Genomic DNA, 27,184 nt, shown 5'->3' with positions numbered 1-27,184 from the left:
GATAAATGCTGCCGGCTGGCTGCCCAGTTGCCAGCTGCCAAGTTTGTTCTCCTGGCACCCACGGCCAGGGTGTCTCACGGTGCCTCTGACCCTCTCCGACCCTCCCCATCCCGCACAGAGAACAGATCCACTGGGAAGATGTGGGGGAAGCCAGTGCTGCTGTGGATTTTGGGGAGTGCCTGGCTCTGCGTCCCAGCAAAGGGAGGTGAGTGCCCGCCGGGCTGCCTGCCCACCCTGGGCCACTGGCTACCAGCGGCTGGGACTTGCTGAGGGACCCGGGCCTGGGGGGAGGAGAGGAGAAGGAGAAGAGGGGAAAGGAGCGGAGAGGAGGAAAGAGGAGGAGAGGAGACAGCGGGCTCAGTTGGGGCCAAGTCCCAAGGAGACAGGGGTAGTGGCCAGAGGAGCTCCACAAACCGCAAGCAGCAAGGGTGGGAGCAGAGGGCCCTTCTTTCCTGGCCAGGCTGCCAGGCTGGTCGAGTGTCAGTGTGTAGGAGGAATTGCCTAGGGCCCGGAATTGGGAGTTTGTGCAGTGTGCAGGGCTGTGCTGTGCTGGCTTGCACACACACACTCAGGACCCCGGCTGAGGGGACAGCCTGGAAGAGGCTGTTCTTAACCTCTTCAAGGAGGGTGTGTGTGTGTGTGTGTGTGTGTAGGAGATTGTTCTTCGTTTTGTTTTCAGGAGACAGGGTCTTGCTATGTTCTTCAATCTGGGCTTGGACTCCTGAGTGAGCCCAGGCTAGTCTTCGGCTGTTCCTGCCATTGCCTCCCCAGTGCCAGAATTGCAGGCCTGCACCGCTGTGCTCTCCTGGATTGCTGTCTTTCTACTCTCTTTTTCTCCCCTGTGGCTGAGGATGGAGCCCAGGGCCTTGTGCATGCCAGGGAAGCTCTCCGTCACAGGGCTGAACTCTCAGCCCTGGGGAATTGCTCGTGAGCCTTGAGGTTTAAGTGGGTTTGGGGTTATGGGTTGAAGTTGGCCAATAATGTCCTTAACTAATGTCGTTAATGGACTTGATCTGATGACAGGTTTGTCACTTGCATGTGCGTGTGTGCACACACACACACACATCATTTGCCTTTCTCTGTGTCTTCTTTCTGTCCCAGTTGCTGTGAGGGTGGCCTCTTAGAACATCTGCCCATATTTTTTTTATTGTCTTGGATTTTAGTGTGTCTGCTTTCCTGATAATACAAGCTCAGGAGGAGACAAAAGCAGCCTTGATGATTCCCCCCCTCTCCCTTCGAGGTTAAACAAACAAACAAACGTGGCAATAGGAGTTGTTCACTAAATATCACTGGAGGATTTAGGAGCAAGAAAGTAGTCTTCAGGGATGGAGGCTGTTGAATCTCAACTCCTCTTCTTCTTTGTCTTCGTCTTCCTCGCAAGGCCTGCATAAAGCCTTTTTTTTTTTTTTTGGTCATGGGGCTTGAACTCTGGGCCTGGGCACTGTCCCTGTGCTCTTTAGCTCACGGCCAGTGCTCTACCACTTGAACCACAGCACCATTTCCGGTTTTCTAGTGGTTTATTGGAGGTAAGAGTCTCACGGACTTTCCTGCCTGGGCTGGCTTTGAACCGTGATCCTCAGATCTTAGCCTCACAGGCATGAGCCACTGGCACCCGGCCTCTTCTTCTTCTACTTCTTCTTTCTTCTTTCTTCTGATACTGGAGCTTAACACTCAAGATCTAGGCACTGTGTCTTAGTTTTTTCACACTAGTCCATCTCTCTCATGCTTTCCTGAGTTCATTCTTGTGGGAATCTTTTCTGGAGAGGGACTGGTCTGCTGGAAGTTGGGCGCAGGCAAGGGTTCCATAATTCTGCCTAGAAAATCCCCATCCTTGGGGAAAGTACACAGAGTGTATGAGCCAGCGGTCTGCTTCAACGGGAGTGAAGCCACTTTTACTGGGGGAGGGGTAGCAAGAAGGGGGGGGCAGGCCTATCTTTGGAACTTCTCTTTCCAGTGGAATATTGTGCAGTTCTGTATTTCAATCCCTTCTGTTTCCGTTTTGGCAGGATGATGCACCATTGACATGATTTTGTGCTCCCCACCTGTAAGCTGAGGGAGGCCCCTACTTGAGCCAAACCCCAGGAAAGTTGAACTGAGTTACTTCCTTTGTTAACTAAGTAGGGAATGACTGTAATTCTTAGGGTAGTTCTTGGATTTATTTAATTTCATTTTAGTAATTTATTTATTAATTTTTTTGTACGGGCCCTGGAGCTTGAGCTTGGGGGCTGCGGGCTGTCCCTGAGCTTTTGTGCTCAAGGCTAGCGCTCTAGCACTGGAGCTGAGGCTCTACTTCTTGCTTTTTGGTGGTTCATTGGAGATAAAAGTTTCAGACTTTCAAGCCGGGATCTTCAGATCTCAGTCTCCTGAATAGCTAGGATTGCAGGTGTGAGCCACCAATGCCTGGATGATTTTCTTTTTTTTTAAATGTGTGTACTGGATTCTTTGTGCTGGCTTTCAACAGTGATTCTCAGATACCAGCCTCCTGACTTGCTGAGATTACAGGATAAACCATTGGCCCTGGCATTTAAGGTACTCTTGACAGGTGGTATTCAGTCTTGTCTGGAAAACCAGCCTCCCTTGATTCTGGAAACTTCAGTGCTAAGGAAAGAAGCCAATTGAGGAGGGGATGGATGGGGCTGGGAGGGGGGTGCTCTGCTCACAAAGAGCTGAGGCCTAGCAGAGGGTTTGTCTTGTATAAAGAGTGAGAGGACTTGAATATGAATGAATGACTGAGCTGAGCTGAGCTATTGTTGGCCGTGATTGGGGATGGGAGAGGAGAAGGGCTGTAACCTCCCCCCCCCAAGATCACCATGAATGGAAGAATGTCAGCAACCTCCTCTCAGAGTCTGAGCCCTTCCAGCTACCCACACCCAATGCTCTAATCTGCTTCCATTTTTATAAAATGGATTTTGTAAATAAAAAAAGAAAAGAACAGAAAAGAAACTGGGTCTGCCCTTGCCACCATGTGTTTTGTGAAATTCTGTACATTGCTAACTTGCAGCTAATCTTTGTGTTCTCTTCCCGGAGCAAGCCACACAGGATTAATCATAAGATGAATAAATTTTCCTTGTAATTTCCCTGAAATGCTTGCCAGTTCTGGAATCTTCAGAGCTGCTGATTGTGTTTGGTTAAGGCACTGAAAACAGTTCGGGTATGTTGGAGGGTTTTGTGAGGGAGGCCCAAGATCTAACATTCCAGATAGCATTCATTCAGTACAAAAATTCAAAAGGTGTCCAGGCAGGAGACGGCTGCGTCTAGACATGATCACAGGTCCAAACTCCTCCTCGGCTCTGCTTTTCTGAAAGGATTAGAGTGAGTTTATATCTATCACCACTTTTGTAAATTACACACTATTATCCCCGAATATGCCAGGCCTAGGATTCAAATACAGGTCTAATGAAACCTTTCTACTATACTACCCAGTACTAAAAACAAACTAAGACAGAACAAAGTTCAGCACTCAAAACTAAAGGTTAGCTTCACTTTCAGCCCCTTTTTAACCTAAAATAAAAAAATTACTTAAAGATACAAAAACTTTGAGGTCAAACCCTCGCCAGCTTTTTTTTTTTTTTTTTTGTAGGTCATGGGACTTGAACTCAGGGCCTGGGCACTATCCCTGAGATTTTTCTACCACTTTGAGCCATAGTGACACTCCAGTTTTTGTTTTTGTTTTTCGGTTTTCTGATGGTTAATTGGAGATAAGCTCCTGCTCTGGTTGGCTTTGAACCATAATCCTTAGATCTCAGCTCTAGGTTACAGGTGTGAGCTTCCAGCACCTATTCTTTTACGAATGAACTGTTAACTGTAAGAAAGGGAAAGGGTGACATTGTGGAAAAAGAAATGTACTCATTACCTGACTTATGTAATTGTAAGTCCTCTGTAACTTTATAATAACAATAAAAAATTAAAATTAAAAAAAGAGTAAACTGTGGGGTGCTGGTGGCTCACACCTGTAATCCTAGCTACTCAGGAGGCTGAGATCTGAGGATTGCGGTTTGAAGCCAGCCAGGGCAGGAAAGTCCATGAGACTCTTATCTCCAATTAACCACCAGAAAACCAGAAGTGGCACTATGGCTTAAGTGGTAGAGTGCTCGCTTTGAGCTAAAAAGCTCAGGGACAGCGCCCAGGTCCACAGTTCAAGCCCCACGACCAACAAAAAAACAAAACAAAACAAAAAAACAACAAAACCCCCCAAAAAACCCTGTTACCCTGTTATCCTAATTGCTTAGGAGGCTGAGATCTGAGGATCTGGATTCAAAGCCAATTTGGGAAGAAAAGTCCCTGATATTCTTACTTCCAATTAACTAGCCAAAAGCTAGAAGTGGAGATATGGTACAAATGGTAGAGAGCAGAAAAAGCTAAGTGAGAGCACAAATGCGGAGTCTTAGTACTGCCACACACAAAAAAATGTTCATTGATTCATTCTGCATATTGGAGAGAGACACACCTCACTCTCTCGAGTCCTTGCCAACAAAGAACAAACGTATGCTTATCTGAATATTTGTCATAGTTTTGCCTTCAAAGAGCAGCATGCCAGGTTAGAACTTGCAGAAGTATTTGGGGGGAAGGGGAAGAGGGAAAAGGAGAGAAAACAAATACCAGTACTACCTTCATGGAAGCCACTGGTTTTCTCAATGTAGGCCCTCCAAGAAGCCATTTCTACCACCCTGAACTCTTTCAAGGAAGTACCCCATGTGAGCTTTGTGTGTGTGTGTGTGTGTGTGTGTGTGTGTGTGTGTGTGTGTGTGTGTGTGTGTGTGTGTGTGTGTGTGTGTGTGTGTGTGTGTGTGTGTGTGTGTGTGTGTGTGTGTGTGTGTGTATCTGTGTGTATATACTCATGCTGGTCCTGAGGTTTGAACTTGAGGCCTAGGAACTGTCCCTGACAGCTTTATTCCTCACAACTAACACTCTGCCACTTGAGCTACAGCTTCACTTCTGGCTTTTTGATGGTGAACTGGAGATAAGAGTCTCACAAACTTTACTACCCAGGATGTCTTTGAACTGTGATCCTTAGATCACAGCCTCCTGGGTAGCAAGGATTACAGATATGAGCCATAGGTGCTTGGCCTGTATGAACTTTTGTTGGAAGAGACTCATATAATCAGAGAAGCTAGAGTATTCTTTTTTCAAACTATATGATCTTTAAATCCTATATGATCTTTAATCTATATGATCTTTAATCCTTTGGTTATACCAAAGGATTACAATTCAGCATGGCGGTGAACAAGTACAATGCATCTTGGTCAGTGTCACCCTTTTCATTGTTCTCTGCCCCCCTCCCCTCCCTTCTAAGGTCAAGTGTGCAGTCTCTGAGATTTGCCTTGGTGTTTTCATGGTGTGGGCAAGAAATTAAATTCCATTTCATTAGAGATTCGAATCCTTTCCACTGATTTTTTTTTTTAAACTTTTTAGGAAAGGGAAGTGGTTAGACATTTCATCCCAAGCCTGGGAGGTAGAGCCAGGCTATGAATAACTGGAACCCTACCAAGTTCATCTGAGGCAGGAAATCAAGATGGCTGCCTCCTCCATGTGCCCGCCCCAGGCCCATCTCCCAGCCTGTCCACTGCTGGCAGGTTGCTGGCAGGCTCTCTTGAGCTTCCACAGACAGGCAGCCTGACTTCATGGTGACTGTGCCCAGGTCTCTTTCTGGAGAGGAGATGAGTTTGTCCTTGAAGGCAAAGAAGCTAAATCCAGGTAGAGGCTGTGATCCATGCCAGATATTCATTTAATTGTTCAAGAAGCAGAAAATTTGGCTGGGAATGTGGCTTAGTGGTAGAGAGCTTGCCTAGCACGCATGAAGCCCTGGGTTCAATTCCTCAGTACTTCATAAACAGAAAAGCCAGAAGTGGTGCTGTGGCTCAAGTGGTAGAGAGCTAGCCTTGAGCAAATGAAGCTCAGGGACGTGCCCAAGCTTTGTGTTCAACCCAGGACTGGCTGGCAAAATAAAATAAAACAAAACAAAAACAAAAAACAGAAAACTGGGATTTTAAGGGAGAAGAAAATCTGACATCATTTTCAAAAAAGTCAACCAAGCCGGGCACCAGTGGCTCTCGCCTATAATCCTAGCTACTCAAGAGGCTTAGATCTGAGGATCCCAGTTCAAAGCCAGCCCAGGCAGAAAGTCCATGAGACTCTTATCTCCAGGAAACCACTAGAAAACCAGAAGTGGTGCTCTGGTTTAAGCGGTAGAGCCCAAGTCTTGAGCTGAGGAACTGAGGGACAGCACCCAAAAAAAAAAAAAAAAAAGGAATCCCAGCTCCTCAGGAGACTGAGATCTTAGGATCATGGTTCAAAGCCAGCCAAAGCAGAAAAGTTAGACTCTGATCTCCAACTAGCCAGCCAAAAGCTGGAGTGGAACTGTGGCTTTATTGGTAGAGCGCTAGCCTTGAGTGAAAAAGCTAAGGAACAGAGTTCAAGCCTCAAAACTGGCATTAAAAAATAATAACTAAAAGCAAATCTAAAACCTAACAAAAGAACTACCACTCCACAAAGTATAAGTGAAGAATAGCGAAGAGGTACGAGAGGATTTGTAAACATTTCGGATGAGGTCATGGTATTTCCCATCATTCATCAACATCAGCATGTCTCCATCTGCTAGAATGAAGCACTGTGGATTGAAGACAGGCTGAGAAGCCAATGGATAGCATCCTGCCCAAAGCAGAAGGGAGTCCGTTCACCTACAATTCCCAGAAAGGGAGAGGAAAAGAATGGGATTGGAATGGGATTGATTTGTTGGTGTTAAAGCTGCCCTGTCCAAGGAGTTCATTTATTTAACAAATATTTATTGAGTAGCTTGTTGTATGGTCAGCCATTAGGAACTGGGTTGCCATAATCCCTTCTTAGACTGGTGCAGAGATGTGTATCTGAGAGCTGTGGGTTTTCTGACTTCAATCAGGGTGGTTCTATGAAAATCAGGGTGTCTCTTCCGTGGGTGTCTTAGCATGTTCCGTTTAGTAGTGGCCCTCTTAGATTTTATTTTTTTTTATTTTATTTGTGAACATACTGTACAGAGGGGTTACAATTACATGGGCAGGATAATGCGTACATTTCTTACCAAGCATTGCAGCCTCCTCCTTTTGTTTACCCTTCACATCCCTTCCCAGCCTCCCCGCTCCCCCCCAACCTCTTAGATTTTATTGATCAAACAGCACCTCAGAAATTTATCCTTTCATCTGAGACAAGTATGTCTTAGGTAGCAAATATGTGTAACTGTTTCCTGTTCTCTGTGTGTGTGTGTGTGTGTTTGTATTGGTACTAGGGCTTGAATTTAGGGCCTGTATGCTATTCTTCAGCTTTTACACTCCAGACTGATATTCTACCACTTGAATCGCACCTCCACTTTCAGTTTTTTTTTTTTTTTTTGTCGGTCGTGGGGCTTGAACTCTGGGCCTGGGCGTTGTCCCTTAGCTCTTCAGCTCAAGGCGAGCGCTCTACCACTTGAGCTACAGCGCCACTTCCGGTTTTCTGGTGGTTTTATTGGAGATAGGAGTCTCACGGTCTCTCCTGCCCGGGCTGGCTTTGAACCGCGATCCTCAGATCTCAGCCTCCTGAGTAGCTAGGATTACAGGCGTGAGCCACCAGCGCCCGGCTCACTTTCAGTTTTTTAATGGTTAATTGGAGATAAGAGACTCATGGACTTTCCAGTCCAGGCTGGTTTCCAAATATGATCTCAGCCTTCTGAGTAGCTAGGATTACAGGCGTGAGCCACCAGTGCCCAGCTTCAACATTTTTTTTCCCAGCTCTTACAAAATTCATTCCCATATTATATTTTTTGATAGATAATTTACATGCCATAAAATAAACTCTTTTACAGGAAATAATCCAGCGGTTTCTTAATAACGTTAGAGTTGTTCAACTATCACCATTGAATAATTATAGAACTTTGCATGTGTGTATGTGTGTGTGTGTGCGCGCGCATGTGCCCTGGGGTTTGAACTCATGGCCGGTGTTACCCTTAAGCTTTTATTTGGCTCAACACTAGTGCTCTACCACTTGAGCCACAGTTCTACTGCTGGTGGTTGGTTGGGGGATTGGGTCTTACAGACTTTCATGCCTGGGCTGACTTTGAACTATGATTCTCAGATCGCAGCCCTCTGAGTAGCTAGGATTACAGATGTAAGCACCAATAGGCTCCTGGCTCTTTTCAATGTTTATGCAGTCTGTTTTAAAGCCTTGAACTCTAGTACATCTTACTTTATTTTTCTGTCATATTGAGGAAGTCATTGCCTAACCAAATTTGAAAAGATTTAGTTTTATGTTATATATTTCTAGCTCTGATAGTCTTTAGTCCTACAGTTAATTTTTATGTATGCTCTGAAGATAGATCCACTCTAGTCCTTTGCATATTCCTTTGTCCCACCCCATCTGTTGAAAAACCAATTTTTCCCCACTGAGCTATCTTGGTACCTTCATAAAAAATAATGGTCCCTAAGTGTATTAGTCTATTGCTGGGTTCTCATTCTGTCCTGTGAACCCGTATGCCCATCTCTAAGCTCATGCTACATAGTCCTTTGTTTGTCCCTACCCCAGTTTGATGGATCAAACCCAGATCTGCTGCCATGTACCAGTGGCTCATGCCTGTAATCTTAGTTACTCAGGAGGCTGACATCAGAGGTTCTAGGTTCAAAGCCAGACTGGGCAAGAAAGTCTATGACACTCTTATCTCCAGATAACCAGCAAAAAGCCAGAAGTAGCACTATGGTTCAAGTGGCAGAGCACAAGCCTTGCGCAAAAGGAGCTCAGGGACAGTGCCCAGGCCCAGAGTTCAAGCCCCAGGACCAAAAAAAAAAAGAAGAAAGAGAGAGAGAGAGAGAGAGAGAGAGAGAGAGAGAGAGAGAGAGAGAGAGAGAGAGAGAGAGAGAGAGAGAGGAAGAAGAAAGAAAGAAAGAGAGAGAGAGAGAGAGAGAAATAAATTAACTAGGGCTGTAAATGTCTTACACAGTAACTCAGCCAACTTTTGCCAAAACCCCTGCCATGACAGGAGACACTGGCAGCATGGAGCGTGTGGATGGTAGCTAGCATCAGGCATTTCTGTAGGAAGTGGGACATTGCTATGGGTGTCTAAGTTGACAGGGCTAAATGTTGTAGAAGCTGCCTAGATTCATAAAAAGTTTCTTAGTCATGCATGCGTGTAAGCCCAGCATTTGGGGGGAGTGTTTGAGTTCAGCCTGAGACCCATAGTAAGATCCTGGCTCAAAACAAACAGAAAGGGGGAGGAAGAGTTGCTTTGATTTTTTTTCAGGGCTGAATTTTGGATTTACCAGGGAGAGAGAGATGTTAGAGGGGGCTGAAAAGACCCACTGGCCACATCTGGGCTGATGTTGGCCTCACTCAGGGACTGTCGGGAGGAGGGCACCCGGCTCTGGGTTCAGAAGTGGCTTTTCAAATGAACTTGGGACTTCAAAGGTTCACGAGTGCATGAATATTGTAAAGAAGGCTTTTTCTACATGGTCAGAAGCTGTGCTAGCCCCTGCAGTGCCAGGGGAAGCCTCCAAAAAATGTGAGGCAGAGTTCTAGCCCCTTCTACCGAGATGGGCTGCAGAGAGACTGGAGCTCCTCAGAAACATGGTGGGTGGCAGCCGAGGGCTGGAAAAGTTTGGCAGTTCTTACCTGTCTGTGGTCTGAGGTGTGTGCTGAGTTCTTTTCCATTTGTCTGCCTAGGCTGCCTTCAGACTTTTATAATCAAATCTCAACTTCCCCAGTAGCTAGGGTTACAGGGGTGAGCAGTGATAGAAAGAAAAGTACAAAGTTGTTGTTTGTTTCCAGATAGATTTTTGTTTTGTTTGTGTTTTGCTTTGAGTGAGGGTCTCACTGTGCAGCCCCAGGCTGGCCTGACTTGCAATCCTCCTACCTCTACCTCCCAACTACCAGAATTACAGCTGTCTGCTGCCACACCCGGCTCAAAATAGATGTTTGGCTCTCTCTTCAAAGGCATTGCTCACGCGAAAATATTACTGGAAGGCTAGAATTTGTTTTATTAGTTGTCCTGCACTTTCTCTTATAAAGACTTCCTAGGATTTTTTTTTTTAATGTGCTTTTGTCAGTGGTCATAAAAATCATTCTCAGGCAACTCGGCTGCTGGTCTTCAAACACCCATTTGTGCATTGAGGTACTGGAGGTGCCCAGGGTCCTAGAAAATATATAAAGATCACTGAACTTCATTGATTGACATCACAGGTTTTCTTCAAAGGAGCTGAGGGTGTCTAAGCTTGTGGCATCTGATGGAAAATGAATTTGAACTGAAGGTGCTCACCTTTCTACCTGATGACCTTATGTCTTACAGCCATTCTTCCTGCTGATCCCTTTCCCCTGAAGAAACACACCTGATGGTTTTGGAAGAGAACATGAGATCGAGTCCCCAAGTTCAAGCCCCAAGTCCTAGGGCACGCGCACACACACACACACACACACACACACACACACACACACACACACACACACACACACACACACACACACACACACACACACACACACACACACACACACACACACACACACACACACACACACACACACACACACACCGGGTTCTGGAGCCCATGTAGCAGAGGCCTGTGTATTGGCAGCCAAGAATTGAAGCTAGACCTGTACTTAAAAGTTCCTTGCATGGGGCTGGGATGCATAGGGCTGGGAAGATGGCTCAGTGGTAGAGCGCTTGCCTTGCATGCTTGAGGCCCTGGGTTCGATTCCTCAGCACCACATAAGCAGAAAAAAAAAAGCTGGAAGTGGCGCTGTGTCTCAAATCGTAGAGCGTGCTAGCCTTGAGCTGAAGAGCTGAGGGACAGCGCCCAGGCCCAGAGTTCAGGCCCCACAACCGGACCCCCCTCCCCCAAAAAAAAGTTCCTTGCATGGTTGTGACCATCTTTGGAAGAACAATATCATAATGAGACCTTGCTTTGATGTAAGGGAAATAAGAGGATTTATTAAAAGGGAATTCTTTTTTAATATATATTTTTTATTGTAAAGATAATGTACAGAGGGGTTACAGTTACTTAAAAGAGAATTCTTGGTGTTTTTTTTTTTTGTTTGTTTGTTTGGTGGGGCAGGGGTATCAAATTACATGCCAATTAGCTACAAGACGTGTTCTGATAAATCTGTTGCTTGGTGATTTTGTTGTTGCATGAATGTCATGCACAGAGACCATCTATGCTCACTGCATGACATCATCTTGCAATCAAGAAACAGCAAACACTGACCAGTGGGGTAGTATATGCCTATAATCCCAGCAATGTGGGAGGTAAGAGAGGATCAAAGTTCACAGCCAGCCTAGGCGAAAAAAAAAAAAGTTTGGAAGTGGTGCTGTGGCTCAAAATGGTAGAACGCTTGAGCAAAAGAGCTCAGGGACAGTGCCCAGACCCTGAGTTTAAGCCCTGTGACTAAAAAACAAACAAACAAAACAAAAAAACAGCAAGATTTCCATCTCAACAAACAGCTTAAGGTTGTTGGCACAACTATGATTCTGGCTACTTGAAAGGCAGACGTAGGAGGATTGTAGTCCAAGGCCAGTCTTCTCTGAAAGACAACAGGGAAAGAAGCTGGAGGCATGGTTCATGTGGCAGAGCACTGAGTTTAATCCCCAGCACTGCAAAAACAAGCAAAACAGTAAATACAAACACCAGTAGCTCAGTCATACAATACTATGGTATGGACTTCAACTAACTGTATGTGATCAACTTTTCTTTTTCTCCTTTATTTATTTACTTATTTGTGCTTATCCTGAGGCTTGAACTCAGGGCCTGGGCACTCTCCGCGAGCATTTTTAAATTTTTTTTATTTTTATCAAGGCTGGCATTCTACCACTTGAGCCATAGCTCCACTTGTGGCTTCACAGACTTTTCTACTTGGGCTGGCTTCAAATTGCTATCCTCAGATCTCAGCCTCTGGAGTAGCTTGGATTATAGGCATGAATCACCACCACAACAACAAAAAGTTGCGTTCCTGCTAATTAGGAATCCCCTCACCCCATTAATCCCAGCAGCTCTAGTGCCAGCTAAGACTGGGTGTGGCAGGAAAGGGGTCTCAGGTACCCACGGGGGAGGAGGGATGCTGTGTGCTGGAAGTGCTTTCTTCACTCTGCAGGTGTGTGGGGCACATGTGGATCTCCGCACACACTTGTGGTTGTCACACATCCCAGGGGATACTGAGTGTCAGACCATCTATCAGGTCATGATTGGGATGTCACAGTTCTGGGAAAGGACATTCAGTTCTGGAAGGCTTTATCTAGCACAGCCCTGGCCACAGCAGGAACAGGGACAGCTGGGGATCTCTTTCCCAGGGAGCCAAGAGGATGCCTGGACAGCGACAGACACACACATGTCACATCTTTGTCCTGACTCTCTGCCATCATTTATAAAGCGCCCTTTGTCCATTCATAGCCAGTTTAGTAGTTGGCTGTGTGGGCCAAGCATAGAAGGGAACAAAAGGGATTTTCATGGAGTTCTGCTTTCTGTGAACCCAGCTTTCTAGGAAAAAACTCAAGCCGATTTCATTCAGTCCCTTTCTAAGTTTTACTTTTTATGCCCATACCAGGGCTTGAACTCAGGGCCTTGTGTTCTTGGTGATCGTTTTGTTCAAGGCTGGCACTCTTACCACTTGAGTCACAACTTTACCTCCAGCTTTCTGCTGGTTAATTGGATATCAGAGTTTCTTGGATTTTGCTGCCTGGGCTGGCTTTGAGCCTAATCCTCAGATCTCAGCCTCCTGAGTAGCTGGGATGGCAGACGTGAGCCACCAGCACCTAGTTCATGAGATACTTTGTAAGTTAGACATGTTCTAAAGTGAGTGATTTTTCAAATTAGTGATTTGTTAACTGATCCCAAACCAGGGGGAGGAAGGAAAAAATAGGTGCTTGTTTAGTTGCTTTCTTTCTTTTTTCTTTTTCTTTTTTTCTTTTATTGTCAGTCATGGGGCTTGAACTCTGGGCCTGGGTGCTGTCTCTCAGCTCTTCAGCTCAAGGCTAGTGTTCTACCACTTAAGCCAGAGCACCACTTTTTCTAGTGGTTTATTGGAGATAAGATTTTCACGGACTTTCTTACCCAGGCTGGTTTTGAACTGCGATCCTTAGATCTCAGCCTCCTGAGTAGCTAGGATTATGGGCATGAGCCAAGAGCGCCTGGATCCTGCTCTTTCTTTCTTTCTTTTTCTTTCTTTCTTTCTTTCTTTCTTTCTTTCTTTCTTTCTTTCTTTCTTTCTTTCTTTCTTTCTTTCCTTCTTCCTTCCTTCCTTCCTTTCTTTCCTTCCTTCCTTCCTTCCTTCCTTCCTTCCTTCCTTTCTTTCTTTCTTTCTTTCCTTTCTTTCTTTCTTTCTTTCTTTCTTTCTTTCTTTCTTTCTTTCTTTCTTTCTTTCTTTCTTTCTTTCTTTCTTTCTTTCTTTCTTTCTTTCTTTCCTTCCTTCCTTCCTTTCTTTCTTTCTCTCTCCTCTCCTCTCTCTCTCCTCTCTCTCCTCTCTCAGTCTCTCTCTCTCTGTCTCTGTCTGTCTCTGTCTCCCTGTCTCCCTGTCTGTCTGTCTGTCTGTCTCAGCCAATTGTGGATCTTGGACTCAGGGCCTGGTTGCTGTCCCTTGAGCTCTTCAGCTCAAGGCTGGTGTTCTACTACTTGAGCCATAGCGCCACTTCTCATGGACTTTCGTCCTGTGCTGCTTTTGAACCACGATCCTCAGATCTCAGCCTCCTGAATAGCTGGAATTACAGGTGTGAGCTATCAGTGTCTGGCTTAGGTGCTTTACTTACAATGAGGACTAGTTGCCTGGGAAAAGAGTATTTTCCTTTGCGCTCAACAAGTACATTAAATATTTGCATACTGGATAATCACAAATCTTCCTGGAGCCACCCAGCCCTGCCCTCAGCCCAATCCCATGCCAGCAAGTGGCCAGCAGGATCCACATTGGCTTGCTTTGAGTTATCAGTTCACAGGCTTCTCCCTTCCCCCAAGATTTTTTTTTTTTCAATACGCATGTTAAACAGATGCCAGTGGCTCATGCCTGTAAGCCCAGCTACTCAAGAGGCTGAGATCTGAGGATGGCAGTTTGGAGACAAAATATGTGAGACTCTTATGTTCAGTGAACAACCAAAAAGCCAGAAATGGAGGTGTGGCTCAAGGGGTAGAGTACCAGCCTTGAGCAAAACAGCTAAGGGAAAGTTCAAGGCCCTGAGTTCCAGCCCCAGTACTGACACCAAAAAGAAGAAAAAAAAATTCTGTTTGTGGCTCATCCAAAAACCACAGATGGCCCCTGGGCTGGGACACCAGCTACATTTCCCCCTGAGAGACCTCCTCTTCCAGGCATCCTCAGAGAAGCTGTGATTAAGTCTTAACTAGCAGCGCCTCTGGCTGGGCTGTCTCAGCAGAAGGTTCACGGGTGAGGAGTGGCTTGTGATTCTGAACAAGCATCTAGATAGGATAAACATCTGTTCTTCAGTTACTCAGAAAGGCCTGCAGCACCCCTCCTCCTGCTTCTGGGAGGCCTCTGCTGCCTCATCTCCAGCTGTATTTAGTCACAGATTTTCCAGAGCCTGCTCCAGTCTGGGGTGGAAACCTAGGGCAATGACTCAGATTTTTAACTCGTGGAAAGGGTGGGGATAAGAGATGACATCATAGCCTCACGTAGTTGTGACAGAGATGGGAGGGGCAGTGGCGTCCGCACTCAGCCCGCCTGACTGTAATCCATCCTTTTTCTGTAGCTGTAACAAAATACCCTAGACCACGTCATTTATGAAGATTGGAGGTTTGCTTGGCTCATAGTCTGGGCGGTGGGAAATACAAGCGCCTGGTGCGGCATCTGGTGACAGTCTTCTTGACTGGTAGCACAGCTTTTCAGTGGGCATTGTGTGATAAAACAGGGTGAGTGGGTCAATTCAGACCTCTGTCTGCTTACTAAGTCCCAGTGTGAGGACTTCATCTTGTCCTAATGATCTCCGCCAAGCCCTGCCTTCAAATGCCATTACATTGTCAATTGAGGATTAGGTATCCCATAAGATCTGGAAGACACACTCAAACTTGAGCACTCTGCTATCATGGAATTCAACCTACCCTTATCCCTTCCCCTCTTTGTGGTGGTACTGGGGCTTGAACTCTGGAACTTGCACACCAGTGCTCTCTCACTTGCCTGCCCCTCTCTCCATTGGTTATTTTCAAGATAGGATTGTGCTTTATGTCTGGGCTGGCCTGGACTGTGATCCTCCTATTTCACTGGGATTACAGATGTGTGCTGCGACACCCACTCTCAGGCTTGCTCTGTATCAAGGGATGACAGGGCACATGTCACTGAGCACTGAAGGCACACTGCCTTCCCTGCAGCTGGGGTGAAGGAGGCATGCCACCACACTCAACTATTGATTGAGGTGCGATCTAACTTTTATGCTAGGGTAGCCTTGAATGGCAATCCTCCAATCTCTGTCTCTCAAGTTGTTAGGAATATAAGCTTGAGCCATTATGTCTGGTTTACTTTAGTGATTTTCTTTCTTTCTTCCTTCCTTCCTTCCTTCCTTTCTTTCTTTCTTTCTTTCTTTCTTCCTTTCTTTCTTTCTTTCTTTCTTTCTTCCTTTCTTTCTTTCTTCCTTTCTTCCTTTCTTTCTTTCTTCCTTTCTTCCTTTCTTCCTTTCTTCCTTTCTTCCTTTCTTTCTTTCTTTTTTGTCAGTCATGGGGCTTGAACTCTGGGCCTGAGCACTATCCCTCAGCTCTTCAGCTCAAGGCGAGTACTCTACCACTTGAGCTACAGTGCCACTTCCAGTTTTCTGGTGGTTTTATTGGAGATAAGAGTTTCACGGACTTTCCTGCCCAGGCTGGCTTTGAACCGTGATCCTCAGATCTCAGCCTCCTGAGTAGCTAGGATTACAGGCCTGAGCCACCAGCGCCCCACTTGGGATTTTCCTTTTAAGTAGGGTATCTGTGGCTGACCTTGATCACTGTCCTTCTGTTTAGCTGGGATTAAAGGCCTAAACCACTACTCTTAGCCAAGAGTACTACTGTTATCTTGTTACCCTTAAGACAGAAACCACAACTGTAAAACAAAAGTTAAACCAAAGCCAGGTACTGGTTGCTCATGCTTGTGATTCTAGCTACTCAGGAGGCTGAGATCTGAGGATCCCGGTTTGATGCTGATTGTAGATGGCCAGATGGACTTGATTAGGTTGTTGTGGGGAAGGGGGGTGGGTCTCCTCATGCTGGGAATTGCTCTGACATAACCTGACAGCTTGTACAGAGGCCAGCTCCATGCCCAGGGACTTCCCAGCCTCTAGACTATGAGCCCCGTAAGCCTCCACTCTTGACAGAAACCAGGTGGTCTTGGGTGTTTTGTGATAGCTAGATGGGGCGGTTGCAGTAGCACTCTGTTCCGCCTTCCCAGCTTCCGTCTGCAGCTCTGACTCATTCTCTTTCTTCAGCTGTACTGGGTCATCTGGAGGATGACATTGTGACTCCTGGTGCTGAAGGCAGCGTGCTAACACTGGGTGCTGAGGACAGAGTGGTGACCACAGACCCTATCCAGGGGCCCCAGGTGAGTAATCCCAGAGGAGGGGAGGTTTTGAGAGGACACGACCCTGTGCAAGGACAAGCGTGTAAAATTGTGTAAACTAGCATGGGCAGATACCAGGGAACAGCTGTGTAGCTCACCAAAAAATCTACTTCCCAATTTCAGCCAGAGAGGAGGTGGCTGGTGGGTTGGTCGTGAGTCACTTGAGCGTCATAGATGAGGCCTTTTCAAACTAATAAAGGACCCAGGTAGTAAAGCTTGCACGATCTTTTGGCATGTGGGGACAACATTCCTGCTGTAAGTTCCAAAATATGTAGTCTCAGATTCTTATTTCACCACAGATGGGTAAAGAGTATGGCTGTCATCAGGCACAGACAACACTAATCATTGGAATCTCAGCAGACACATTTCTTCACATGATAAATTCTAATTGACTCGTGTGTGTGTGTGTGTGTGTGTGTGTGTGTGTGTGTGTGTGTGTGTGTGTGTGTGTGTGTGACTACAGGGGACTTGAACTTAGTACCTTCTGCTCTCGGTTGTTTCTGCTCAAGGTTGGCGCTCAACCACTTAAGCCACAGCTTTACTCCAGCTTTTTGGTGGTTAATTAGGAATAAGAGTCTGTGGACTTTCTACACAGTCTGGCTTTGAACTGAGATCCTCAGATCTCAGCCACCTGAGTAGCTAGGATTACAGGTGTGACCCGCTAGTGCCTGGCTTTAAAATCAGTACCTTGTTGTAGTTTGGAGTTTGTATTTCTGACCATTGACATTGTCTTTTACTTACTGGACAATTGTATATCATCTTTGGAGAAATGTCTGTTCAAATCCATCATCTGATTTTTAATTGAGTTATCTAATGTAGGTTCTTTTTCATTCCTTTGTTATTTTTTTCTTTTTTTGGGTCCGGTCGTGGGGCCTGAACTCTGGGCCTGGGCACTGTCCCTCAGCTCTTCAGCTTAAGGCTAGCGCTCTACCACTTGAGCCACAGCACCACTTCCGGCTTTTTTCTTTTTGCTTATGTGGTGCTGAGGAATCGAACCCAGGGCCTCATGCATGCAAGGCAAGCGCTCTACCACTGAGCCACCTTCCCAGCCCTCATTCCATTGTTATTTACTTTTTGTTAAGTTATAAGAGTTTTCCTTTTTGTTTTGGTTCTTGTCTTTGTTTTTGTTTGCTTACTGTATATAGCCCAGGCTGGCTTTGAACTTGGTCCTTCTGCCTCAGCCCCCCAAGTGCTGGGATTACAGATATGCATCATTACACCAGGTCCTCCTTGTAGAAACATATTTATTTATTCATTCATTTAGTTTATCATTATTACAGAGGTGATACACAGAGGGATAAAGAATGCATTTCTTTTTTGGACACTGTCACCCTTTACCTAGGTATCTCCCAGTTTTTCCCTTCCATCCCACAAGTTTACAGTTCATTTTCAACATAGTTTCTACTGTGTACCCTGCCTTGTAGACATTTTTTTTTTTTTTGGTCCGGTCGTGGGACCTGAACTCTGGGTGCTGTCCCTCAGCTCTTCAGCTCAAGGCTAGCACTCTACCACTTGAGCCACAGCGCCACTTCCGGCTTTTTTCTTTTTGCTTATGTGGTGCTGAGGAATCGAACCCAAGGCCTCATGCATGCAAGGCAAGCGCTCTACCACTGAGCCACCTTCCCAGCCCCTTGTAGACATTTTTTATCTGCATACTTCCTCCCATCCCAGGGCCCCTCTCACTTTCTGGGTTGGATGCTTTGGTGCGCAGGTGTTCTTGTTTGTTGTACTCCTATTCATTTGTTTTTGTGCTCATTTGCTTATTTGTTAAATGCTCCATTGGCATCTACTTGTGGGTCACAGAACCACTTCTGTGGAATCTTCAACGTCCTGAAGGTTTTTTTTTATATGCTAATGTATTTGGCTAGTTGCTGATGATCTCTAGGTAGCTTCTAGATGCCCTAGACCAAGGCTGCCTAGTCAGAAGGCTGGGACGCTCAGTCCCACTCAGCAGTCTCTCCGCTGAAAGCCTCGATTGATGGTCATGCTGATCACCTTTGGTCAATGACTTAATCCATTATTCATCTACCACAAAGCCTCCTTAAAAACTCAAGGCTGAGTTCTGGGAGTGTCTAGAGAGGTCCCTGAGATGCACAGCGCCTCTGTGCCTCTTCCCACAGAACCTTGCCCTGTGCACTTCTTCAGACAGATGCTTCCCAAAGAGCGGATGTTAAGGGAAAAGAAACACGGGACCACATTCAAGTCCTGCTCTATCACTTAATGGCTGTGACTTAGGGCTGGTGCACCCTGAACCTTGTTGGTAGAAAAGAACTAATAAGAGGATGTGCCTCACAAGTTTATGAATGGAGTAAGGGAGAGAAGCAGGGAAAGGTCCCGGCTCTCAGTGAAGGCTGGCTAACACTGCTCTTGAAGGCTTGGCATTAAAAAATGAAAAAGTAGCTTGGTGCTGGTGGCCCATGCCAGTAATCCTAGCCCCTCAGGAGGCTGAGATCTGAGGATCACAGTTTGAAGCCAGCCAGGGCCACGAAAGTCTGCGAGACTCTTATCTGTAATTAGCTACTAAAAAAATCCAGAAATGGAACTGTGGCTCAAATGATACATACTAGCTTTGAGCAAAAAAAGCTCAGGGATAGAATACCCTAGCACCTAGGCCCTGAGTTCAAGCCCTAGAACCCCACCTCCCCAAACCAAATGATACAAATAGGCACCAAAAACTGTTAAAGGGGAAAAGCAGTATTGAAGTTCAAGGGAGAGAAACAATTAGAGAATCATGATCCAGTATTTTTTTTTTAATGGAAGAGGTTAGAAATTAAGAAATCTTCATGCCAAACATTTGGGGTTCATTCCTGGAACAGATAGACCTTATTTTATTCTTGGCCCCGCCATTGTTGTTTCTTTTTGTTTGTTTTCTTGTTTCTATTTGGAGTTTATGCTCAGGTGTGGTTCATGTATCTGTGGCTCCTTAAACCCTTCTGCTGTCAGACTGTACATTACAAATACGGGAGGCTTCGTCTTCTGGGTTGTTTCATTTATGTCTCTTAACAGGTGCCAACGAGGGCAAAGAGCACACCGAACGCTGACCTAGATCTGCCCACGCCAAGCAGCTCAGTTGATGGTCACAAAGAAAGCCAGAGCTCCATCACCCCACATGTGGCAACACGCCACCCTGTGGATAAGAAGACGGGTCACCCCAACAGAGGTGGGTGGACCTTTGTGGAATCTGGGTGTTCTAATTACAATTAGAACCAAGAGGTGACCTACCGGTTCTAATAGGAGACAGTATATTGGTTTGAATATAAGACAATCAATATAAGGAGTGAATCCTAAACCAAGCTTTTGTGTGATGGGCTCGGAATTTGATTTGTTGGTGGCTAAATCAAATTCAACTTATTGAGCTGCTGGAAACATCTCTCTTTCTCCTCTCTCTTTAGTGTCTATAATAATAGTGAGGATGTTTTTATAAAGAGAGGGTAAGTGAATTAGCTCCTTCTGTTGCTTTGCTGACACCAAAGAGCATGAAGCTCAGCCAGTCTATGTATATCTTAAGTGATTCAGCAACACGGTTTTCCATTTTCCTTTACGTTGTACACATGGGGGCAAGGATCAGATCTAAACCAGACTTACCAGGATCGGGGTAGTGCTCGTGATTCTGCTGGGCCCTGCCACAGTGTGGTGGAGAAACATCAGTCAGGCTGGAGGTGTGGCTCAAGTGTAGAGTGCCAGCTTGCTCAGCAGGCAGAGTGAGTGTGATACCCCCAAGCTCAAATCATGACACTGGCAAAAAAAAAAGAGAAAAACATGAAATGGGTACACATAAAAGATCAACTGATATTGAAACTGGGTTTTTAGACCCCAAGCCTCAAATCCAAGAGTCTCACATGTCAGGTCTAGTCATTTGCTTTTAAATACTAACTAAAGAGACACCATAGTGAAGGGCAGGTAGAGGAGATTTATTACTTGGCAGCCATGGGAACACCTCCAACCATCTTTAAGAATACTGTACAGGGCTGGGAAGGTGGCTCAGTGGTAGAGTGCTTGCCTTGCATGCATGAGGCCCTGGGTTTGATTCCTCAGTACCACAAAAGCAGAAGAAGCCAGAAATGGTGCTATGGCCCAAGTGGTAGAGCACTAGCCTTGAGCTGAAGAGCTGAGGGACAGGGACAGTGCCCAGGCCCAGAGTTCAAGCCCCATGACTGACAAAAAAAGAATACTGCACAGAGGTTTGCTGTAGTCTTCAGTAGACAAGGAATGGGGGCAGGTGATGGGAAAGGTGTGCTTAGTTCAAACTGTCCCAGTCATGGGCATGGCCTGGTTGATGTCCCCAGACCACCTCACCACTTGAGGGAAACAGAAGCAGCCCATCAGTATTGCCTGGCTGCAGGTCTGTCCTGTGCCCTCCTTTGAACAAGACCCATCCGAGGGGCAATGTGCCTTCTGTCACAAGATGCCATCACTGGTAAATCTCACCCTTCTTGGAGCCCAAGGTGACTTCAGGAGAGAATGGCTCCTATCAGAGGGCATGGATACCAATTGCGTGTGTGTGTGTTGGGGGGGGGGACTTGGTGTCTAGCTTTTCTTCTGCTTTGAGTTAATTCATACTCAGCCAAAGCAACTTTGACCTTGCCCCTTGCAATAGGATTCCGCTCCTATGAGGTATCCAACACAGGGAAATTCATAGAGTTGGAAAGTGGACAGCACTGGTAGTGGTAGGTGGCTGAGGGAAGGGACAAATGAGGAGTGTGGTTCAGTGAGTGTGGAATTTCAGTTTTGCAAGACGGAAAGAACTGTGTGGTCTAGGGATGTAGCCCTGTGGTCTAGGGATATAGCCCCGTGGTAGAGTGCTTGCCCAGCATGCATGAGGCCCTGGGTTTAATTGTTAGCACTGGAAAAACAGAGAGAGAGAGAGAGAGAGAGAGAGAGAGAGAGAGAGAGAGAGAGAGAGAGAGAGAGAGAGAGAGAGAGAAACTGTGAATAGATATATTTAACACCATTGAAATGAATCCTTAAAATGGTTAATTTAATACATTTTTCTGCTGTGTGTATTTTAACCACAATTTTTAGAGAGAATACTTTATTAGGAGAAAGCTTCTTGCTGAAGCAGAGGATAGAGAGCTGGAGATAACAGCCCCAATCTTCCCAAATCAGCCCACAACTCTGCAAGCACATGCTGGACCTCACCACAGGCTGTGGGCTCTCTGCGATGGTCACAATGGGCTGGATATCAATGGCTCTGTTTCTTTTGCTACCATGATCTCTGAAAGCATTTTGACCATTTATTTCACAGCTGTTCCTCAGTGTACTTTGATTTCTTTTCTTTCTTTCATTTTTTTTTTTTTAAGTACTGTGATTTGAAGTCAGGGCCTCATACTTGAGTCAGGTGCTCAACTACTGTGGGCCACATCTCTGCTGGTGTGTGTGTGTGTGTGTGCACGCGCGCGCGCGCACGCACGCGCCCGTGCACGCACATTGATTCTGGGGCTTGAACTCAGGGCCTAAACAATGTCCCTTAGCTTTGCTTTTCACTAAGGCTAGAGCACTCTACCACTTGAGCCATAGCACCACTTCTAGCTTTTTGATGGTTAATTAGAGAAGAGTCACATAGACTTTTCTTCCCAGGATGGCTTCAAACTGTGATCCTCTAAGCCTCCTGAGTAGCTAGGATGACAGGTGTGAGACACAGGTGCCCAGTTTAAATCCTTAATAATTCTTTATCATTGTTTATCTTTTTGCCGACAAAGTGGCTGAAGAGAAACAAACAACAGACAAGAATGGAAGATAAGATTTTTTTTTTGTATCCAGTTAGTCAAATGGGAATTGAAAGGACAATTTCTTTGCATTTAATTTTAGAGATGGATTGCATTCTTTTCTGGATTATAGCCAAAAGGAACAGAATAAGATTCCTTTTCAAAACAGCTTTCGTGTTTCTTTCTTTTTAAAATTTTAATTCAAAGAGAAAAGGGAATCCCCTATATGTGGGAAAAACTTAAAAAGCCAGGTACCAGTGGCTCACACTTGTAATCCTAGTACGGGAGGTATCTGAGATTTGGGGATCATAGTTTGAAGCTAGCCTGGGCAAGAAAGTCCATGAGACTCTTATCTCCAAATAACCAGCAGAAGACTGGAAGGGGTACTGTGGCTCAAAGTGGTAGAGCATTAATGAGAAAAGAAAAGAAAAGAAAAAGGCAGAGCTAGCCAGGCACCACTGGCTCACTGTATAAAATCCTAGCTCCTCAGGACATTTAAGCATCAAGGTTCAAAGCCAAGCTAGACAGAAAAGTCCAGGTGACTCTGACCTTCAATTAAGCAACAAAAAAGGTAGAAGTGAAGGTATGGTTCAAGTGGCAAAGCACCAGCCTTGAGCAAAAAAGCCAAGTGTGAGGCCCTGAGTTTAAACTCTAGTGTACACACACACACACACACACACACACACACACACACACACACGCAGAGCTTGGGGCATAGCGCAGTGGTAAAGCACTTTCCTAGCATGGGATCCCAGCATTGCAAATAGATAAATGACCATTGTGGCGCAGGGAATCGATTGCGTGTTGCTGGGGATGAATGGAGAAGCCCATGGAGTAGACTTATGGGAGGAGGTCTACCAATTGATGGAGGCCCGGGTGTTCTAATGCTTGAGAGCCATTCATTCATAACATGAATGAATTCATAAAATGGGATTCGCTTAGGGCTGGGGATGCAGCTCCATGATGGAGCATTCGCCTTGCATGCTCAAGGCCCTGGAAAGACGAGCTCAATGTTCTGCTTGGTCTGGAGACGACGTGGAACTTCATTTGCTGTGTGCAGAGACATGGTACCATTGTTGACCAGCAGCAACATCCTGCCGTGCAGGGCTGCTTCTCATCTGGTCCTCATGCCTTCTTTCCCACTCCCTTTCAGGTGGTCTGGCTACAGCGGACCTGGTTGGCATAATCATTGGGGTCTTACTAGCCATTGGCTTCATTGGAAGCATCATCGTAGTGGTTATACGGAAAGTTTCCGGAAGGTTCTCGTAAGTAAACTCCTGAAAGTGATTCCTGGAAGTAAATTACAGGCAGTCTTGCATGGTGTTTAGGTTCTCAACTATTAGAAATCTCTACATGAAGGTGATTTTGAAACCCATTATCACAAGAACTGCTCCTGAGGATTCCCCAGAATAGATGTGGGCTTATAGGTCTAAAACTAGAAAGCCAGAGCCTGGGAAGGTCTTAAGGTGACCTCTGTAGTTGAGATCTGACCCAATCTGATCTTTGTCTTCATTTTCCAACTAGCTGAATGAGAAAGAAAACCCAAACCAAATTTTAACTTGAGACCTCATCTCACCCATATGACCTGCCCAGCTTCCCACTATTGGAAGGAGGAAGTTTCTAGAAGAGAGCTTGTTACCAACTGCGCCCCATTCTGACAAGAGTGGTGGTGATGATGGGAGGAGATTTATAATCTAGAACCTTCCATGCCTGCCCCTGACACATAAAAAATCCTCTCCCCCCGGGTCCTTCTAACTTCCTACCACTGACTATTGATGAGAGAAAGACGTTCTTTCTCTTTATTGTATTTCTTTTAAGAATTCAGAGTGTTCAGTCAAGGTTGGTTGCTCACTCTTGTAATCCCAGCTACTTAAGAAGTGGGTGTCTGGCTGGGCACCAGTGGCTCACACCTGTAATCCTAGCTACTCAGGAGGCTGAGATCTGAGGATGGCGGTTCAAAGCCAGCCCGGGCAGCCCAGGAGACTCTTATCTCCACTTAACCACCAGAAAACCAGAAGTGGCACTGTGGCTCAAGTGGTAAAGTGCTTGCCTTGAGCTGAAGAGCTCAGGGACAGTGCCCGGGCCCAGAGTTCAAGTCTCACAACCAAAAAAAAAAAAAAAAAAGGGGGTATCTAATGTTTTCTCTCATATGTGTCAAATGTGGAAGTTTAGCTCTAAGTTAGAAATATATATATATGTAAAAATACACAGGGTTATATGCATCTGTATACAAACGTATTAGCTCTCAAATATGGTGTACGTAGGAGAGGATTGAATAACTAACATTTTATAAAATGCAAACCAGAAAGCTGGAATTTGTATTGTGTGGGACTGAGACCAAGGCGAGTGGGGCAGACAGAGAGAGAGGAAGGGTAGGTGTATGTAATCATAATATTCAATGTACACATGTGAAAATGGAACTGGAAAAATGGAGGGGATGGGTGAGGGAGAGATGGAGAGAATGATGGAGGGGTGACATGGGTCAAGACATACTGTACGCACAAACTGGCATGTTAAGTTGAAGCCCCTTCGTGCAACTACTTAGAGATAAATAAACCAGCCAATAAATAATTTATTTTGTTGATCCTGGGGCTTGAACTCAGGGCTTGGGTACGTCCCCTGAGCTTCTTTTCCTCAAGGCTAGCATTCTAGCCCCTTGAGCCTCAGCCCCTCTTCCACCTTTTTCTGAGTGGTTTATTGGAGTCTCACAAACTTTCCTGCCTGAGCTGGCTTCAAATCATGATCCTCAGTTTCAGCCTCCTGAGTAGCTAGGATTATTCGTGTGAGTCATCGGTGCCTGCCTTTAAAAATATTTTTATAAAGAGAAATAACTTTGAAAAAATGGGCATCTAGTAGATTGCATTTCAAGACCAACCTGGGCTGAGACCCTATATAAAAATTAAACAAGCAAAAAGGACTGGAGGCCTGGCTTAGGGAGTAAAAGGTCCCAAGATCCAACTCCAGTATGCCAACAACAAAAAGGAGACAAAGAAGCAGAGCATTCAAATTCATGACCAGAGGAGGAAAACTTTTGTTTTGTCTTTAGAGGAGATGGATTGTGCTGGAAGCCTATGGGGAAGGACAGGTGGCAGACATCTAGGAGCCAGGGGACATGACGCAGCTGCAGAAGTATCGTGTTTGGAGATGTTTGCACATCTAACCTGGCTTAGGGAGGAGAGACGGAGAGGAAGAGGAGAGGGGCACGTGCCAGGTTCCGGAACTGGTAGTCAGAGAAAAAGACCCCAGGAGCGCTGATTTGTGGGTTTGTTATTCACAGTGCCAGCAAAACAATTCACCATCCCCTTTCTTGGTGTCCACAGGCCCTGAAGGATGAGCCCATCTGATCCATTTCGGACTCCCTCTGCCCTCCGCTCCCTGCCCCACCCCCACCCCCAGCTTGTGGGAGAAGATGACCCACAGGATACTGGCCAGCCTCCTTCCCATCCTGCAGTGAGCCAACCAACTTGCCAAAAGAAACCGGAGGAGAGAGAATTCACCAGACTTGGCTACTCTAAACAATTGCTTTTCGGAAAAAAAAATATTTATATACAATACACAAATTTTATATTAGATGACTTAAACAACCAGATACATAGAAAACGGAGCAAAACTATGTCAGGAGGCTGAGATCTGAGGATCGCAGGTTGAAGCCAGACCAGGCAGAAAAGTCCATGAGTTTCATATTTCTAATGGACCAGCAAAAAGCTAGTAGTGGAGGTGAAGCTCAAGCCGTAGAGGCCTGGACTTCAAGCCCTAATACGGGCACCAAAACAAATCAACAACAACAACAACAAAGAAAACCAACAAAAATAACCAAAAAAAAAAAGAAAAGAAAAACTCAACTATGTCAGCTGATTTAGAACTGAGAAAACATGGTTCAGTTGATGGTAGAGAGAGGAGCCTCTCTTCCCTTTGGCTGTTCTGTGTTATTGTTGAAATGCAAAGGAATCTGAAGCTGTTTATGTTCATGGAGTCCTTGGGTCTTCATGTGACGTCAGTAGACAGCTCAGACATTTTTCAGTCGCTCATCTGTTGAGATCTACACATTCCAGCCAGATGTGAATAATCAAGGAGCAAATCTGCACTTGGACGATAGATTATGTGATGAGCAACTTCTTTGAGGGGGTCTGGATGTATCATTTCAGAAGCATCTATGTGGTTTCCTAGCCGGAAGTCGGTACGTTCCTCACAAGGTCACCTAGCAAAGGCCAGTGATGACCACGACTCCAAGGTCTGTGTCACCTACCTGCTCTAGATGACCGGAAGCACTCTCTCTACTTGGCAGCAGTGATAGGCTGCTTTGTCCTGTGAAGCTCTCTGTCTCAGACACAGAAGCCGTTGGATGCTCCGTGATGCCAGAGACTCGACTGTTCTAGAGCCAAGCACCACACCAGGTTCTGATGCAGAAAGAGTCCCTAAAGTTCTCCTGGCATGGTGGGGGTGAGGGAAGAATTGTGTTGTTTTGTTTTGTTTTGCTCTCTCCCCCCAGAGGACAGATAGGGAGAGTTCAAATAATCTTATACAATACTATTATCTTTAAAGCAATCTGATTAAAGAAGACCTGATTTTCAAAATAAAGGCTATTCTCAGTCCTTACACTATGGGGTTGTCATGGAAAGATCAAAATAAAGTTGTCTGTCTCTGTCCCATCCAGCTCTTCTGCGGAGCCTGGTTTGGTTTGGGTTTAGTTCTCCCCATGTAAAACTTTCTCACACTGCCCAGATGTTGTGTCATGACCGTGACTGCACACCCCGACATCCTCTGAACTAGACTGAGTGCATCATGCAGGAAAAAATAACCCACTCACCAGACGCCTGGCCTGGGCCTCTCGCTCGGCAAAGCGGTGTGTGGATGTTATTCTAAACAACCCATCCATATCCGTGGGTCCTCAAGCCAGGTGGTGCATTTATGTCATTCAGAAGAGTATTGATCCATTTCTTTTGTCCCAGCCCTTCTTTCCTCTTCCACCT

The 27,184-nt window shown here is 45.7% G+C and overlaps 1 protein-coding gene across 1 annotated transcript; it reads left to right on the top strand.

Annotated features, from left to right (window-relative positions):
* On the top strand, positions 1-27,184 carry Pdpn (podoplanin). The gene is made up of 5 exons (XM_070037026.1): positions 1-205; positions 16,379-16,491; positions 19,516-19,669; positions 23,368-23,479; positions 25,535-27,184. Exons 1-5 carry the CDS (start codon positions 139-141, stop codon positions 25,539-25,541), a joined length of 453 nt encoding a protein of 150 aa, XP_069893127.1. The 5' UTR covers positions 1-138; the 3' UTR covers positions 25,542-27,184.

The sequence above is a fragment of the Dipodomys merriami genome, unplaced genomic scaffold (genome assembly GCF_024711535.1).
Source record: "Dipodomys merriami isolate MVZ:Mamm:240054 unplaced genomic scaffold, mDipMer1.0.p SCAF_28, whole genome shotgun sequence".
In the NCBI taxonomy this organism is placed as follows: Eukaryota; Metazoa; Chordata; class Mammalia; order Rodentia; family Heteromyidae; genus Dipodomys; species Dipodomys merriami.
Note: the sequence above shows the minus strand (reverse complement) of the source record. Positions and strands in the feature narration are given on the sequence as shown.